Source organism: Bufo gargarizans, chromosome 9 (assembly GCF_014858855.1).
Source record: "Bufo gargarizans isolate SCDJY-AF-19 chromosome 9, ASM1485885v1, whole genome shotgun sequence".
Taxonomy (NCBI): domain Eukaryota; kingdom Metazoa; phylum Chordata; class Amphibia; order Anura; family Bufonidae; genus Bufo; species Bufo gargarizans.
The window spans coordinates 117644620-117663649 of record NC_058088.1 but is presented as its reverse complement, the minus strand read 5'-3'; the positions used below and the strand labels follow the sequence as shown (position 1 = coordinate 117663649).

The window sequence follows — 19030 nt, the reverse complement described above, 5'->3', positions numbered from 1 at the left end:
TGTACACATCCTCATAAAATAACCAAAAATGGACAGCTACAAATCTAAGTTTTAAGCTGGAAATTTTCCTTAAAAATAAGTAACAGCCTATAAAAGTAAATAAACCCCAAACCTGTCTGAGTGCAGTGATTGACCGCTTAACGCAGGATCGCGGTCCGGAGGCGGCTGTCTCAGGCAGAGTCGCGCATCTACGCGTCATGCCGCAAGACTTCCTGTGAACGCGCACATAGGCACGCACGTTCACAGGATCGGTAGGTAGGTGAGTGGATCTACAGCCTGCCAGCGGCGATCGTTCGCTGACAGGCTGTAGATGTGATATTTATTTATTTATTTTACCCCTAACAGGTATATTAGACGCTGTTTTGATAACAGCGTCTAATATACCTGCTACCTGGTGGTCCCTTTTGCTTGGATCGACCACCAGAGGACACGGGTAGCTCTGTAATAAGTAGCACTACACTACACCCCCCCTGTCACTTATTAACCCCTGATCACCCCATATAGACTCCCTGATCACCCCCTGTCCATGTCCATGGATCGGATCCGCAAAACACATACGGACGTCTGAATGGAGCCTGACAGGGGGTGATCACCCCATATACACTCCCTGATCACCCCGATGTAAGGCTCCATTTACACTTTTTTTTTTTTTTTTGGCACAAGTTAGCGGATTTTTTTTTTTTTATTCACTTTTTTTTTTTTTTTTATACGAAGTCTCATATTCCACTAACTTGTGTCAAAAAATAAAATCTCACATGAACTCACCATACCCCTCATGGAATCCAAATGCGTACATTTTTTTAGACATTTATATTCCAGGCTTCTTCTCACGCTTTAGGGCCCCTAAAATGCCAAGGCAGTATAAATACCCCACATGTGACCCCATTTCGGAAAGAAGACACCCCAAGGTATTCGCTGAGAGGCATATTGAGTCCACGAAAGATTTAACTTTTTGTCCCAAGTTAGCGGAAAGGGAGACTTTGTGAGAAAAAACTAAAAAACTTTTCAATTTCCGCTAACTTGTGCCCAAAAAAAAATAATTCCGCTAACTCGCCATGCCCCTCATTGAATACCTTGGGGTGTCTTCTTTCCAAAATGGGGTCACATGTGGGATATTTATGCAATCAAAGAAGATAGGGGCACATCCAATAATGAAAAGAGTGCCGGCCCTCGGTATATGAAGCACAATATGACAAAAGAGAAAAAGAATACCGAAATGGGAGCCGCACATCTACAAAAATATAAGTTTATTCAGGTAACAGACACAACATAAAAAATTTAAAATCGTTGTATACAACAAATCTGGGCCATATAAGCCGTGTGTCAGCTCATGCCCATCTGAATCACCACAAATTCATGTATGAACCCCCACATCAATCAGCATGTAATAATATAAAGTGCATGAAATCCATCAACAATAGATAATACTTATCATAAAAATGGCATGATGGGGGGTATCTGTGGCGGTCAGGAGAAAAGCCCAACGCGTATCGCCAGACTTGCTGGCTTCCTCAGGAGTGCCTCATGTGGCATTTTAGGGGCCCTAAAGCGTGTGAAGAAGTCTGGGATCCAAATGTCTAAAAATGCCCTCCTAAAAGGAATTTGGGCCCCTTTGCGCATCTAGGCTGCAAAAAAGTGTCACACGTGTGGTATCGCCGTACTCGGGAGAAGTTGGGCAATGTGTTTTGGGGTGTCATTTTACATATACCCATGCTGGGTGAGATAAATATCTTGGTCAAATGCCAACTTTGTATAAAAAAAAGGGAAAAAGTTGTCTTGCCGAGATATTTCTCTCACCCAGCATGGGTATATGTAAAATGACACCCCAAAACACATTGCCCAACTTCTCCTCAGTATGGCGATACCACATGTGACAATTTTTTTGCAGCCTAGGTGGGCAAAGGGGCCCACATTCCAAAGAGCACCTTTAGGATTTCACAGGGCATGTTTTACACATTTTGATTTCAAACTACTTCTCACACCTTAGGGCCCCTAAAATGCCAGGGCAGTATAACTACCCCACAAGTGACCCCATTTTGGAAAGACACCCCAAGGTATTTTGTGATGGGCCTAGTGAGTTCATGGAAGTTTTTATTTTTTGTCACAAGTTAGTGGAATATGAGTCTTTGTAAGGAAAAAAAAAAGTCATAATTTTCCGCTAACTTGTGACAAAAAATATAAACTTCCATGAACTCACTATGCCCATCAGCGAATACCTTAGGGTGTCTACTTTCCGAAATGGGGTCATTTGTGGGGTTTTTCTACTGTCTGGGCATTGTAGAACCTCAGGAAACATGACAGGTGCTCAGAAAGGCAGAGCTGCTTCAAAAAGCGGAAATTCACATTTTTGGACCATAGTTTGTAAACACTAACTTTTGCCCAAATATTTTTTATTTATTTTTTATCAAAGACATGTAGAACAATACATTTAGAGAAAAATTTATATATCGATGTTGTTTTTTAAAAAAAATGTTACAACTGAAAGTGAAAAATTGTCTTTTCTCGCCCAGTTTCCTTGGGGGACACAGAAGACCTTGGGTATAGCTCATCTCCATAGGAGGCGTGACACTAAGTGAAAACTGTTAAGCCCCTCCTCCACAGCTATACCCTCAGCCTGGAGAGAGAGACTGCCAGTTTTTTGCTTAGTGTCCAAGGAGGCAAGACACTCCCTGCTACTGCAGGGCTGTTTTCTCCTTTGTTTAATTTTTTGATTTTTACTTTTTTATTTCTTTTTGTTCCAGATCATCAGGGACAACAGAGTCGCACTAGACCTCTCTGTTCTCCCGGGGTTGAGCTGCGCCAGTGCCGGGCTCCCGCACTGCTGCCTCCCCCACAGAAGGCAAGGTGGACCAGGGCAGCCCAGCTCCCCTGCATCCCGCCAGCGCAAGGGTCGCCCGCACGCCAAGTCCCTCGCCAGCGTCCTGCCACTACGGTGCCAGTAGCTGAAGGGGCGACCCTGCTGGAACGGACCGAGGGTGAAGACGGCTGTGGTAAGAGAGAGGCTTCTCCAGCCCTACGTCCCCCTCCCTGGCCATCCTGCGTGCTGGACTCCCATGCTGGTCCCGGCGGACCTACGCTGGTTCCTGGGCTAGCTGTTGCCCAATAATTATATTGCTGTGGAGGAATATAGGGCCAGAGACCTGCTCCTAGCTGCCCCTAACACAGGGGTTATGCCGTCCATCCCCCTTGCCGGTCGCAGTTCAGTAGGGGGCCCACGCTAGCTGCCCCTGTCTCTCTCTCCCTCCTTAGGGGAACTACAGATGTCCATTAGGGCAGGGGGTGCAGTGCTGGCTTCCGGGGTCTCCCTCCTTACCGGTGTGCTAGAGCCAAAGGGCCGCTCCAGGCGCTGCCAGACGCAGGGCCTCGCGGCCTGCACGATGCTCCAACAGGCCCCGGCCGACTGCTGATGCTTCCGATCGGCCGGGTGCCGCAGACTTTGACCCAGGCTTTGGCCTGCTGCTCCGGACCTCTGTCTCTGCCGGCCCGCGGGTTGGGCACCCGCGGCCGTTTGGTACATGCGACAGCCGGCTCCCTCCAGGTCCCGGCTCACCGTCGTTGCCTCTTGGCCGGCCGGGCGCCGCAAAAATCTAGGCCCCGGCTTCGGGTCCTACTAGGCCGCAACATCCCGGCCTCTGTTGGAGGGGGCGGGAACGTCTCGCGGCGCGAATTCTTCCCGCCCGCACGTCCTCCGCCCCCCCAGAGGATCGCAGCGCCGCCCCCCAGGCCGGATCTTTGTTAACCTGTTGGGTGCCGGCTATCTCCAAGGGCCGGTTCCCTTCTGGAGGACCCCCTCTATGTCCTGGTGGGCTTCCTAATAAGCCTATACGAGGCTATGTCTCTCAGTGCCTTGGGAGGACTGTATGGTGGCCCTTTCTTGCCTCAGAGTGGCTATGTTTTAAAAAAAAAAAAAAAAAAAAAAAAAGGGCTTCCATGGCGGAGTTATTAAATAACGGAATGGCTGCGCAGGACGCTGCAGCATGATACAGTGGTGCTGGCTGCATGCTATGCTTCCCTTCCGTAGGCGGCATGTCGCGCTCCCCGGCTGCGGTGCTGACCGGCTGCAAGTCTCCTCTTTAGGCGGACCCTTGCCATCTACCGGGATACGGCGCTAGCCAAGTGTAGGCGCCCCCTCTTCCGCCCGTTCTATGGCAGGACATCACCTTTCCAGTTATGGTGCTGGCCATGGGCATGAACCCCTTCCTGAGTGGAATTCTGCGCTCTCTGGCCGCAGGCTAGCCATGTGCATAACCCCCTTCTATAGGTGGAATACTACATTCACCGGATCGGTGCTGACCATGGCACGACACCCCCCTTCCTTAGGGGAACGCTGCACTCACTGGTTGTAATGCTGGACAGGTGCATGTCCCCCTTCTGGGGCGGAATAATTGCACTCACCGGATTCAGTGTTGGCCATGGGTACGACCCCCCCCCCCCCCCCCCCTCCTTAGGGGAACGCGGCACTCTCACTGGATTCCCTGCCGGCCATGTATGTAACCCCCTTCGGCGGAACGCTGCACTCCCGCTGTGTTCGCTGTCGGCCATGTGTATGAAACCCTTCTATAGGAGGAATTCCGAATTCTCGCCAGATGCGGTGCTGGCCATGTGCACGTCCCCCTTCCATAAGCGGAACACTGCTCTCTTACTGGATTTACTGCCGGCCATGTGCATGACTTCCTTTCGTAAGCGGACGGCTGCACTCTTATTGGTTTGCATTTCTCGCGGTAGGTTGCTGGCCACGTGCCTGAGTGCTTGCACTCTCACCAGATCCGCTGCCGGCTATATGCATGGCCCCCTTCCGTGGGCGGTGTTCCGCACTCGCGCTGGATTGCTGCCGGCGTGGCCATGCCTCTTCTCCTCAGGCGACATTCATGCACCTTTTTTACTGACTGGGTGTCATTGTGCCAGCACGTTGCCGGCCAGGTGCATGACCCCCATCCATGGCGGATGCTCGCGCTCTCCTGGGATGCGATGGTAGCCTTGTGCACCCCCCCCTCCCCCCTTTTTGTTTGGGTCACTGCATTTTCACCAAATGCGTTGCGGGCCGTGAGCATGGCTCTAGCAGGGGTGCGCTGCTTGCACCCCCTTTGGGAATGGTGCTGGCCTTGTGCTTCATTCCATGGGCGGAAATTTGTACGCTCACGAGATTCACGGCTGTCCGTGTGTATGCTGTACTGGACGTTCCCCTTTCATGGGCGGAGTAGTTGCACTCTCACGAAATTCGGTGTTGGGTAGATTATTGCACAATCTTTTATTGCTAGGATATCCGGTGCATGCCCCCCCTTTTCAGGGCCTTTCCACTCTTGCCATCGGCAGAGTTGCCAGGTACCTTCCCCCCCTTTTTTTCCGGGCGGACTACTTGCGTTCCTTCGCATGCCGGTACTGGTCTTGTGCATAACTCCCTTTCGGGCTGCACTTTACACTTCCGTGGATACTGTGGGACGCTGTGGCTGTGCGCTCTGTGCGTTGTTTTGGGCCGTGTATGCCTTCTCCTCCCTTGGGTGGGTTGGCCTTCTCGCTACCTGCAGGGTTGCTAGTACGTACGCCTCCCTTCTTCCTGCGACATACTTTTTTTTCTCTCTGGGGTGTGTTTGCTTGTCACAAGCTTGCACTTTCTCTGAGGAGATCGTTCTGTCCACTTGTGAGCCTAAGGTGTTGTTGTCCGACACGCGACAATGGATGCTCAATGTATTCACAGCTGTATATCTTGTATGTACGTAGACGGGCTCTGCTGGCTCGCTACTGCACTGAGCTGAGTGGTACCCATTCTCCGGTGGGGTCCCGTTGTTGTCGGCACCCACCATGTTCGTTGGCCTTTCCACCTGGGGAGTGTTCGGGGTTCCTTGATGCGTACCCATTCGTCATTTAGTGGCATTGTTTCCCTACGCAACCGGTCGGGGTCGAGAGTGTTGTCTACAGTGCCGCTCGACCTCTACGTTGGCTCTGGCGGGACTACGGTTCCCTCGCCTACTACCATTTCCTCTTCTCGGATGCAGTGTGGTGTGGGTCCTTCCTATTGGCGCCCTTTGCGCTCCAGTCTGTTGCTGCCAGGTTCAGACTGCTCCTCTCGGGTAGGTCGCCCAACTCTTCTTGGGTGCTTGATTGTCCAGGTCCTGGGGACCTCCACCTTGGTTTCTTCAGGGTATTCGCCTGCTGCGACGGTGTGCAGGTAGTCTCACAGAGTAGAGGGGATTCGGCTCTTCCTTTCCTCGCCGGCTCGGTTTGTGGCTTCTGCTCTGGGTTTGTCGTTCCAATGTGGCTGCTGCCCCGGCCAGGCCTCAGTGGCTGTTCCGTCGTTGCCCCCGCCCCCCCCCCCCCCCCCCTCCTCTGGGGTGAGCATGGTTGTTCGCTTGGATGGTTCCGGTGTTACTTGCGGTCTCGTACCATCTCCCTCGTTCTCGCTGGCGGTGCTAGCGGTTTGCCGGGCCTACCGCGTTTTGTCCTCCCACTGGGTGCAGGTTGCCTTTCCGTTCTGGGTGTATGGTCCTGTGGGACTTACTTTCTCAGTGCCTTGGGAGGACTGCCCTTCGGTCAGGATTGTCCTTGGATCTCCCACACGGGGCTGTGGAACTCCTTTCTTTGGTGGCTACATCGACTTGGACTTGGCCTGTCTGGTTTGGGCATCTGTCGGATGCTGGGCAGACCCTTCGGGTTTCTTCCGTCTGTCCTTCTGCTCCCCCACTCCGGTCGGATACGGGGCTATGTTGTTCGGGGGCCGACAGGACCGTGGTTTCCGATCCTTCGGCCGTGTTACTGGTCTGCGCCTGATCCCATTGGGTTTTCTTCCGCTTACTGGGTGATTCCTGCGAGCACGCTAGTGTTCGCTCCCGACTGTTTAGTACAGGTTTGGTTGTCGGGCTTAGGGTTCTTACCTGGGGTTTTGTGGGAAGCGGGGCATTCCCCCACTCTGCCTTCTCGCCCTTGGTTCTGTCTTTCGCTAGTCCGGCCTGACCCTGGGACTTCTGTTACTTGAAGTGTCAAGTGTCTGCGCTGTCCTTCCCCTTCCAGCGTTTCCTGGCCCTCTTGGGCCTTGTCATGTCCTTCTGCCACAGAGTGGCTCTGTGGTTCCTCTTTATCGTTTCCTGGTTCCGCCCTGGGAACTACATACTGAGCTCTCTGCGCTCCGGTCTTTCCCTTGGAGCCGTTGCAGGAGTTCTTCCTACTCCTTCTGTCTTGTACGGTTGTGTTTCTGTTGCCATCATGTCTGACGGGTGCCTGATTGATGGCCCTTCGTGTTCTGTGCCTTCTGTCCTTTTCCAGGACAGGGCTGTTCTCCGTCCTGTTCCTTTCTTCCTTCCTTCCTTCTGAAGGTGTTATCTGCCTTCTTATCAACGAGGCTTTCGTCCTTTTCCACCCATCCCCGGGTACGGACGCTTTGCCGTTGGGAGGTTGTTGGACCTTGCGGTTGTTTACTTGGAGATCTCAGACTCCGGTCGGCGTTCGGTCTCTTGTGTTTCCAGGAGGTCAGTGCAAAGGTTGATGGCCTCCAGGGTGGCCTCCTCCGCTTTCTCAGTGTGGCTTTTTGCTGTGGTTATCGCACCAATGGCAGGGTTCTGCTTTCGGTGTCACCGTTCATTTCATCAGAGCAGTCGGTGCCTCCTGGGGCGGGGGTTGTTAGGTTTCGGCCATTCATTTGTGCAGGGCGGTCACTTCTTCCTTGCACACCTTACCGAGTTCTACTGGGGGCATACTCGGGCTTCGGCGTATGCTGCCTTGGGCCGCCTGGTCTGCAGGCGGTGTTTTCTTGATGCCTTCGGGTGCTTCGCCTTGGTGCTGTGGTCCCTCCCCTCTTGGACTGCTATTGAACGTCCCAAGGTCTTCTGTGTCCCCCAAGGAAACTGGGCGAGAAAACGAGATTTTTGTATTACTTACCAGTAAAATCTCTTTCTCGCTCTTTCCTTGGGGGACACAGCACCCACCCATTCTTGTTTTTTCTTGCACGGTTTCAGAGTTTGTTTTACCCGTTGGGTAGTTGGCTTGTTGGTTCCACTTTTGGACTTTGCCTTTTCTCACTGCTTGGACACGCAACTGGCAGTCTCTCTCTCCAGGCTGAGGGTATAGCTGTGGAGGAGGGGCTTAACAGTTTTCACTTAGTGTCACGCCTCCTATGGAGATGAGCTATATCCAAGGTCTTCTGTGTCCCCCAAGGAAAGAGCGAGAAAGAGATTTTACTGGTAAGTAATACAAAAATCTCGTTTTTATTTTTTGCAAAAAATTTTGGTAAATTTTGATTAACAAAAAAAGCAAAAAAAAAAAAAGCAATGAAATACCACCAAATGAAAGCTCTATTAGTGAGAAGAAAAGGAGGTAAAATTCATTTGGGTGGTAAGTTGCATGACCGAGCAATAAACGGTGAAAGTAGTGTAGTGCAGAAGTGTAAAAAGTGGCCTGGTCATTAAGGGTGTTTAAGATAGGGGGGCTGAGGTAGTTAATAAACACAGGTTACTCACAATTGCATTAATAAGGGCCCAACACCAGTGATTGGGCCACATCACCACCCCTCAAAAAGCCCACTCAACATGGAACAGAAACACCTACAGGCCTTAAATTAATAATGGTTTTTATTAGGTATATAAGTTAAGTAAATACATTTAAAAAAAAGTGTGGCATACACCTGAGGGAAATACAGTGATACTACCATCATATATGGAGTGATATACATCCCTTATACACAAATGGATAGATAAATAATTGGTATGTAGAAAATAAGTGTTAGTGCATCATAGTATATATGTAGAAAATCCACAGAAAACACCCCTCATATAAAATGTTACCTTAGTCCATCATATACCCATTAATAGGGAAGTCACCTCAAGAGAACCGCACACCCCGATGTGTGTCTTTCTTTCTTTTTCCCTTTCCCTAGTTTAATAGGGTTGATCATGCTGACTAATGCTCTTTAATCCTCCTGCTTTAAGTGATGTAATAATACATCATTGAGCCAGAAGGGGTTAAACAGGCCTTGGAACATGGTTTAGAAATATAAACCAAAACAAGAATCTTTTCAGAATAAAGACCTCCCAGAACAGATGGCAAAAGTTAACTTGTGAATAATGAATGTACATTAAATCTTATAACACAGATTTTAGAGAGAATCTTAAAAAATACATTCTAGAAATAAAATGTTGGGAATTTAGGAATTGTTGTAGCTAGAAGATGGGTGCTATGAATAAATACACTACTCACAAAAAGTAAGGGATATTTGGTTTGTGGGTGAAATTTAGGGATGAGCCTAAAATGCACTCCAACTTTTACAGGTGAACTTAATGTGACCTTGGCTGTTCAGTGTTTCAGGAGCTTAACAAAAACAAAATTCACAACAGGTGTCTGATCCATAAATCGCCCAAGAATTTGCAGGTCCAGTGAGAATTGGTATTTAAACAGTCCTCCATAATGCTGTTTGCATTTTGACATCATGAGAGCAAGACAACACCTAACAATTGATCAACAGTACCTCGCCATTGCATCAAGCAGGATGTTCTCAGACAGAAGTGGCCACTGAGCTTAGTGTTTCAGTGTCATCAGCAGGTTGCAGCAGAGATAGAGAGACACTGGAAGAGTCACAGAAAGGCATAGAAGTGTAAGTCCTTTTGCCACATCCCACACTGACGGCTTCATTGTGAACAATTCCCTGGGGTACCGGATGATGAATGCCACACAACTCCAGGGACATTTAAGGGAGGTGAGAGGCACGTCACGTCAGACCATTTGAAACGGTTTACATTAGCATGTTCTGGGTGCTAGATGACCTGCAAGGGTACCTGACAACACCACCGGGCACAGACATTATCACCTTGCATGGGCCAGGGAGCATCTATGCTGGAAGAGTGTTGTTCACTGATTAAAGTCAATTCGTGCTGACCAGAACTGATAGCCGGCAACTATGTTGGAGACATCAAGGAAAGCGCTATGCATCAGCCACGGCTGTCACCAGACGAGCCTTTGGTGGTGGCGATAGTGCGGGCAGGTGTGTCTAGTCAATACAGAACTGCCCTACACTTTGTGAATGGTACAGTGACAAGCCCATACTACTTGAATAACATCATTAATCCAGTCATCGTGCCTCTGCATGAACAACACGGGCCTAATTTCAACTTCTTGGACGACGATGTGTCAGCTCATCGAGGTCACATCATTAGGGAACAGCTCCTGGAGACTGGGCTACCTCAAATTGAGTAGCCTGCACTTTCTCCAGATCTGAATCCCATTGAAAACCTATATGATTAGCCGAGTCGCCATGTAGAGGCTCGTAACTCCATAAATTTCACCCGAAAGCCTAACTTTTTGTGAGTAGTGTATATTTCAGGTACAGTTCAAATTGTTCACTTTTATATAGGTTTGGATGGGCTTCTCTTTTCTAGACGTTTTGGTTCTGGTTTTATAACTTTCGCATTTTATAAAAAGCAAAGTCAATGCCACAGTTTCACTTGTTCTGTTTTTATTAGGGAAATGAATCGGAGGCAGACATTCGAACAAGCTCACAAAATGTTTGATAAAGCCACCAAGCTGGAGCAAGAGTTTGGGGAGTTTTTCACAGGTAATGTTAAATGCATTTCTCTTTTGTAATGTGTACTTACATATTAGATGAATGACATCTGAATCAATTGAGTTAAGTAGGACCAGCTGAGCATCCACTGTATATGGGGAAGCCCAACTGTCCCCCAACTGCAAATATCATGGAAAATAATTGCTTATCTTGAATTTTATTCTTGAGTGTGCATGAGGCTGGTAAAGAGGAATAGCTTTTAACTGATAGCTGTGTAAGGAGCAGGGCCACCTTTAGGCCACCCCATTCTTGTTGCAAAAAATTGTATATAATCATTATACCTGTGAAGGTAGGTGTAAAGTGTAAATTTGTTTTACTCAATGTTCTTTACATTTTGGTGCAATGAAGCTTGGCACACTTCCTCCAATTTTTTTTTTTGTTTAATGGTAATAAAGGCACATCTTTGAAAAACATTACTGTAAAAGAGCCACTTTCACTAAATTTTAAGGGTTCCATTTTTAGTATTCTGAAGAACTCTGCCTCTCCACCCACTACGGGGTTTGGCTCTTTTTATTGTAACGGCAATGCAGGACAGCTACTTGGTCCTCTTCTTAGACTGTTTCTTTAACCCCTTAGTGACCACCCATTTTACAGCGGTCACTGCACAGGTCCCTGGGAAGCGGGGTCAGGCCCGCTGCATGTAAAGCGATGACAGAGGGAGCCGACACATTTATTAAATAAATAAAAAATTTGAGTACAAAAATGTTATGCTTTTTTTTAAAAATATTTTTCTTATATATTTTTTTTTAATTTAAAATCTGCTTTTCAATTAAAAGAAATTGCAAAATGTCCCCCATATGTCTGGTATTGCCGCGTCTGTAACAACATGCGCTACATAAATATTATGCCAATTATCCCCTACGGTGAACGTTAAAAAAAAGCCAGAATTGCTAATTTATTCTTAGTTGCCACCGAAAAAACTTAAGAATGAGCAGTCAAAAAGCGTAATTTATTCCAAAATGATACCAATGAAAACTTGACAAACCCTTTAATGACCTTATTCAAGCCACCACTGTGTTATAACATTGGTACTTTAAAACCTAATGTAGTAAAGAGGTCTATGGGGGGAAATGCATTCTAAAATGCAATCTGTGGTTCTGCAGTGTCTACTTTTATTGTAAAACTCTTTATTTTAATCTCTCCTTTACAGCCATTGTACAGGGTGAGTCATTGGAAGAAATTTATAACAAGATCAAGCAGATAATTGAGGATCATTCTGGACATCACATTTGGGTGCCATCTCCTGAAAAACTCTAAATATTCAACTGAACTGCTGTTATCTGTCTACAACCCTCCGCTACCCATACCACCAGAGAAATGGAGTGGGGTTCAATGTGCGTCTGCCATCAAACACAGAAAAATGTCCCCTCAGAGCCCATTGGACTCCACTGGTTTTTGGAATCTGCAACCTGGGTGTAGCTTCATTGACCCTTTGGGGTTTTTTGTGGTCAGCAAGGAAATCCTGTCCTTACTTGACTGGGACAAGAACAGACTTAAACACTTAGGCTATAAAATGCAAAAAAAAAAAAGGGAAAAGATCTTAAGAGGCCATGTCCTCCCGTCTCCATATCACCCACCCTTTTCCTAAAAGCCCCCATCCCTGCTGGATTGGAAGAAGGCATATTTATATACATATATATATACTGTGTGTGCGTGTGTGTGTATATATAATTTATATATGATTATATATATATATTATATATATTTTGGCTGTGATGGGATATTTGTCCCTGCTATTCTATTGTTTGTAATGATTTTTTTAAAGTTCTCTTTTTCTGTGATGGACAGAGCTTTAGGCTCTGTTACGGTACTATATGGCCTACTCGCCATGGCTGCAAGTCATAGGTCTGGGTAAAAGGTACTGGTACATCTTCTATATGTGGTTGATCCAGCCAGCACCAAATATACTGGAGAGTTCAGCGCAGGCTATAGCTGCCTTTTTGCAGCTTGTCCAGATTGCAAGTTTCTCCTAATGCACATTCTTGTTACTCTCACCTCATAGAAAACTGACAGTGCGCATTAAGATGAGTTTTATAATCAAAATCAAGTAGTCTTTCATCCGTAACGCGACATAACATATGATTTAACTGACATGAGCCAAATGAAAGAATCTAAAAGGAAGTGATTGTTCTATTGTAGAAGAAACTTCTCTGACAAGCTATGAGCAGATGGTACTTTATCATGACTAGTGTCTCCTGTCTGCAGCCTCCCTTGGTGCAGTGTTGTGCCATAGGCCTTTGTGTACAGGTCCTCAATATGGCTCTACGTTTGTTTTAAGATTGGAGAGCTTTTCTGTAGATTTTTGGGAGTTCACCCCTGGGGTTTTGCACGTGTTATTACTAAGGTGTGCATGGAATTGCTTCCTCCTTGCTGACCTATTTATGAATCTGAGGACCAATGTTTGTGACTCTGTTCCAGGACTTTTGTTGCTTATCTGTGCTCAAAATTAGCCAGTTGTGGAGAAGGGAATGTGAGGGAAAGGAGTCTGAGTTTGCATGAGAATGTGGTGTGTGTGTGTGTGTGTGTGTGTGTGTGTGTGTGTGTGTGTGTGTGTTCGTTTTTTATTTTATTATTAAAGGGGTTCTGCACTTTGTTTAAACTGATCATCAGCTTCTGATCGGCGGGGGTCTGACACCCGGGACCCCCACCAATCAGCTGTTTGAGAAGGCAGCGGCGCGGCCTTCTCACGGTTTACCGCTGGCCCAGTGACGTCACGACTAGTATCAACTGCCCTGGCCGGGGCAAAGCTCTGTTCACTTGAATGGAGCTTGGCCCCGCCCAGACAAGTTGATACTAGTCATGACGTCACTGGGCCAGCGGTAAACAGTGAGAAGGCTGGACTGCCGCTGCCTTCTCAAACAGCTGATCAGCAGGGATCCTGGGTGTCGGACCCCCGCTGATCAGAAGCTACTGATCTATCCAGAGGATAGATCATCAGCTTAAACAAAGTGCAGAACACCTTTTAAGGCTATGTTGTCACTGTGTGAGGCCTCCTGCACATGAACGCGTGCAGCCCGTTGCCATATTGCAGACCGCATTTGCGGATCAGCAATACACGTGCACCATTCCGCATCACTGATGCGGACCCTTTCACTTCAATAGGTCCGGAGATACGGAACGGACGCACGGAACTGAAACCCACTAAAGCACTACTGAGTGCTTCCGTGGGGTTTCGTCCCGTGCTTCTGTTCTACAAAAAGACAGAACATGTCTTATGTTTTTGCGGAACAGGCGGATCGCGGACCCATTAAAGTGAATGGGTCCGCGATCCACTGCTCCATGGTCGGTGTTCGTGCATTGCGGCCTGCAAAATGCACGGCCACAGGGTGCTCACGTTCGTATGCAGGAGGCCTAACTTTTTTTTTTTCATGGTAACTTCCATTTTTAAATTAACGGGTATTAAATCCATTTTTTTTTTACATCACAATAAGTTCATTTGTTAGGTATTCTAAATCACAATTTGGCCAATGGAAATACATCTGAATACTTGTGAGCCTGGAAAAGAAGGGTGCAAATGGGGTTTACTTCAACTGTTGCTCAGAAATCTACACTTCTTAATTTACAGATTCTCCTGTTTCCCATCATGCTAGATCTGCTGCACTAAAAGCGAACATGTCTCCATGAAACTGCAGTGCAATCTGCAGGCAGCATGCTATAGAGCGGGAGGGGCTGAGCAAGTTTATATATAGTTTTGTGGGAAAAGATTCCATGTAACTTGTAATTTATTTATTCAAACCTGATCTTTTTATGCTAAGGAGTCACGCGGGTGGTCCTCCTCTGTGACAGGTGACCTGCTCTGTATGCTTAGTCGTGCAGTGTCAGCTGTCAATTTCTTAGTGGCACCACCCACATGACTCCATCGCATAAAAACGGCACAGGTTTAAATATCTAGCTTTGTGGGAAAGATTCAGTGAAACGTATTTATACATCAATCTGCTCAGCTCTTCCTGCTCTATATATAACATGCCACATTGAACTGCATTTTTATGGTGACTGCTTTCCTTTAAAAAATAAAAAAAATAAACTAAATAAACATTTTGAGGTTTGGTTAAAGCCCTGTGCAGTAGACATCAGTCAGTTTTGGGATTAAGACAGTTGCTTGTAGGTTTGCTGCAGGCAGCACATCACTAGGTTTTGCGGTATTGTTTCTGTGGGTACAGTGTTACTTGCATGTTAAGGCTGTGTCGAGGTATTCAGCAAGTTTTCTTGACCTTTTATTTGAAAACTACATGTCCGTTGACGAGGAAAGATATTTAGGTTTGTTTTAGTTCATATTGGGGTTTTTTAACACTAAAAATTGTGCTGTCCCTAGTTACATATTTGGTGTGAACATTGCTGTATGTGATGAGCTGCTTAAACTCTGAAGTGGTGAGCCAAAAATTTCTTAAAGCTCAGTGTGAAAATTAAATGCTCAGGGTCCCTTTTCCATGTGATGGAGAGCGCGGTCTCTTCCGCTGACTTGGAACAGACACTGCAGGACTCGAACAACACTGACTTCTCCTTTGTTCTCCTTTGTTGGAGGTACTGGTGCGCTGTAAACCAGCTGGCCTTTCTGGTTTGTCCTGCACTATCCAGTGGTTGAAGTTTGGGGTCATTCACTCCTAGGGCTATATATTATTTGTTAATGAATGATGATGTTGGGTTAATCATGGTGGGTAAAGGACAACAGAAGATGAAGCTTTGAGGTGGGAGAAGCAAGCAAAATGTCTGATATGGGATGCTCCCCAGCTGCTGAATTGGAGATTTGCAAAGCTTCTCCTTTCCTGTTTTAATCCACGTTTATTTAAATATTGCCACCTGCTTGTTATCCAACAGCATGAATGGGTTGTGAAGAAGGTATGTCATGGTACTATTTGTATAATGGGATTTTAAATGGCAAGTGGGGTGGCTGGTACCAATGTGTGATGCAGCCTTTTATATAAATATATATATATATATCTTTGTCCCTGCCTCTCCCCTCCCTAATGTAATTTACAGCAAAGCAGAAAATGATATGGAATCTGATTGTTTTAAGAGATGCTGATAAACCCAGGAGGCACATATATTTTTTAATAAACGAAGTTGCAATGATTTTGACTCCCACTTGTTTTTTTATGTGACTCATTCGCATATTACTGTCACATTAGTTTGCGGCAACACTTTATAAGGCCACTCTCGCATGGTCGGAATTTTGCATCAGTATTTTGTCAGTAAACTTAAACCGGGAGTGGGTCTAAAACAAAAAAGCATATCTTTTCATTGTACTTTTTCTATAGGTGTCACGCTTTTTGGCCTACAAATACTAATATAAAAATGGTGTGAAAGTAGATTTAGTTTGAGGTTAATGCAGCAGAAAATACTAATGTGTTTTTAAGGGGAGTCTGTCACTGCAAATTCACAAATAAAACTGTAGAGTATTCCAAACAGACCTTTTTATTATCCATTTTTTGATATCTTGCTCCCTTGTAAAACCTCTATTAATTTATATGCAAATTATTTTAAGAGCCCATGGAGTGGTCTGGTCGTTAACAATGCCCAGGCACTCCCAATTAAATGAAACCCAGCACTGAATGAGTCCCTGCTTCTCCCATCAGCACTGATTCGACCCCCACTCCTCCCTCTAGATGCAAAATCAAGTAAATTAGTTGGTCCGATTTCAGGGCTGGTTGAAATCATGCGCAAGTAGTGCATTGAGCTGAGCTGTGCACCTGACTAGGATTCAAGTGGCTTGATGACGTAGAGACCACTGGAAGGATTCAGTGCTGAGGAGGAGTTGGCTATGTTCATTTGAGAGTGCCTGGGCACCGTTGGCAATGGGTGTAACCACCCCTTTGGCTGTTTGCAAGTAATTTGCATATGAATTAATACAGGGGCTCAGAATAAAATAAAAAAATTGAGGCGTTTGGGATACTGTACTTGTCAACTGCAGGGCACCAGGACCAGTTTAATTTGTGAATTTGCAATGACAGTCCTTTTACCTACTTCTGTTACAGTTCTGTGTTGAATAGAGATGCATGGGGTCTTGCTGTATATGTATTCCTTTACAGGTGGAAATAAAACGGTGGCATGGTCAATCCTGTATTAGGGAGGTATTCTCCCCTAGCTGCAATGCACCTATAAGAGCATCAATCAGCAGTACATGGAGGACATCTTTTTTTTATTTATTTTTTATTTTATTGCTGACCATTTAATACGAAAAGAACTATGCTGTCCCAGTAGTGACAGGTCGTTTAAAATTGGCTTCTACTTGATCTGATTAAAGAGAATTGGGTTGCACATCAGTATGTACTACAACCATTACAGTAGACCATTGCTTTCTACCTAAAGTCCAGCTGTCTCTCACTGTTGCTTTCTTTTGAAACTAGCTCTGATATGTAAATTGTTTTCCAGAATTGAGGAGAAAAGTTGTGGACTGACTGATCTCTTTGATACTTGTTCACACGTGACATACTCGGATATTTGGGACTGTTTCTGCAATAGGCACATGGATTTCTGTGAATTGCATCCAGATGATTGTGACATCCACAGAAAATTCTGCAACAAAGCTGCAGAGTTTGAATGTACGCGAAAGGCGTATTTACACGCTCTGACTAACCAGGTAGTTATCAGTAATCCTTCTCTTCAGAGCAGGAGAGAGCTGCAGCTTATCAGTTCCCCTGTTTGGGTATTTGATGACTACCTCAGTCACTCGTTCCCATACAGTTTCATTGTTTCTATGCATCAAAACACTGTATATGAAGCATAATAACCTGCGTATAAACAATGATGTATGTGTCGACAAACTGAATTCACCCGATGAATGAGCGTTTGCTTGTTCATTGAGTGACTGGTGACACCTTTACATGGGCCAATTAGTATGAATGCTCTTTTCTCAATGATCAACCCGATAAGTCCCGTTTAACCCCTTAGGGACCTGGCTCATTTTCACCTTAACCACTTCAGCCCCGCTAGGTGAAACCCCCTTCATGACCAGAGCACTTTTTACACTTCGGCACTACACTCCTTTCACCGTTTATCGCTCGGTCATGCAACTTACCACCCAAATGAATTTTACCTCCTTTTCTTCTCACTAATAGAGCTTTCATTTGGTGGTATTTTATTGCTGCTGACATTTTTACTTTTTTGTTATTAATCAAAATGTAACGATTTTTTTGCAAAAAAATGAAATTTTTCACTTTCAGCTGTAAAATTTTGCAAAAAAAACGACATCCATATATAAATTTCTCGTGCTTTTTTCCATTGGGGGACACAGACCATGGGTATAGCTTAGAGGTATTAGTAGGAGGGACACTATGCAAATGAAAGAGCTCCTCCTCCTCGGGCTATACCCCCAGACTCCACCAGGAGGAACTCAGTCTTTGCTTAGTGTCTGGTGAAGGAGGTTGACACTCTCTGATTCTACTCCTTTTTGTTATTTTTATTCTAGATGGGGACACAGGTCGGCATGGCGCCTTCCTGGTCCCCCGTGGAGTGCCCACCGCCGTCTTTGGGACGTTGCCTGGCTGCCTCCATTTCCCCCCAAGAAGATAAGTGGATCCGGGCTCGACCTGTTAGCTCCGGCATCCCACCAGCTGCTGGGACGCCTGCTGCCTACCCTCCTCCAGAGCACTGTTCTCCTGGATTGGAGTCAGAAGTCTGAAGAGGCGCATCCCTGCTGGTCTGGACATCGAGGGAGCATGCTGAGCAGATAAGTGTTGCCCAATCCCTCCCCCTCCCTCTGTGTCTATTTGTCTGTGGCTACCTGGGTGAACTTGAAGAAGGATCCTGATGGGGCACTTTCTTCATTTTGGCACTGGAGTACTGGCATCTCTTCCCCCTTAAACTGTGGGCTTCAGCGCTTCTCTCGTCGGGCCTTGGCTGCTGCGCTCCCTCAGCGCCCGCCGGCAGGCCGCTCCTCCACGTGGTGTTTGTTTAAATCACGCGCGCGCGTGCGCTTATTTTCGCGCATATTTTCGCGCGCGCGCATATTTTTGCGCATATTTTCGCGCGCGCGCATATTTTTCGCGCCATAATTACGCTTTCGGGGAGGCGGAGCCTCGGCATGCCGCTCTGACTCTCCTTACACCGGAGACTCTGTTTGCTCATGGCCGTGCAGCTCCTCATCACTCTACTCCGTTTTGTGCCAGGCAAGCTGGTAGCTCAGTGGTACTGCTGCTGCTGCCCCATGTCCAGGCTTTCTGAGTTCAAAGCCCCTTTCAGCCATCAAAAATTGTTTATATTATTCTAGATGGGGACACAGGTCGGCATGGCGCCTTCCTGGTCCCCCGTGGAATGCCCGCTGCCGTCCTTGGACGCTGCCTGGCTGCCTCCATTGCCCCCCAAAGAAGACAAGTGGATCCGGGCTCGACCTGCAGCTCCGGTATCCCACCAGCTACTGGGTCTCCTGCTGCCACCCTCCACCAGAACACTGCACTCCTGGACAAGGAGTCAGAAGCCTGATGAGGTGCATCCCTGCTGGTCCTGGAGTCGAGGGAGAAGTTCTGCAGGAGAAGTTCTGCAGGAGCAGAT

General features: G+C 46.8%; 1 protein-coding gene across 6 annotated transcripts in view; it reads left to right on the top strand.

Moving 5' to 3' along the window:
• Window positions 1-13126, top strand: part of DLG3 (discs large MAGUK scaffold protein 3) — a 370064-nt gene extending 356938 nt beyond the window's left edge. For 2 of the 6 annotated variants that reach the window (XM_044268852.1, XM_044268856.1), the window contains 2 exons: window positions 10443-10534; window positions 11694-13126. In XM_044268852.1, the coding sequence (XP_044124787.1) occupies window positions 10443-10534; window positions 11694-11800 (199 nt within the window). In that variant the 3' untranslated portion in view covers window positions 11801-13126. The remainder of the gene's footprint in view (window positions 1-10442; window positions 10535-11693) is intronic. The other 4 variants (XM_044268854.1, XM_044268853.1, XM_044268850.1 and 1 more) reach the window with 2 other exon arrangements.
• The last annotated feature ends 5904 nt before the right edge of the window (window positions 13127-19030 follow it).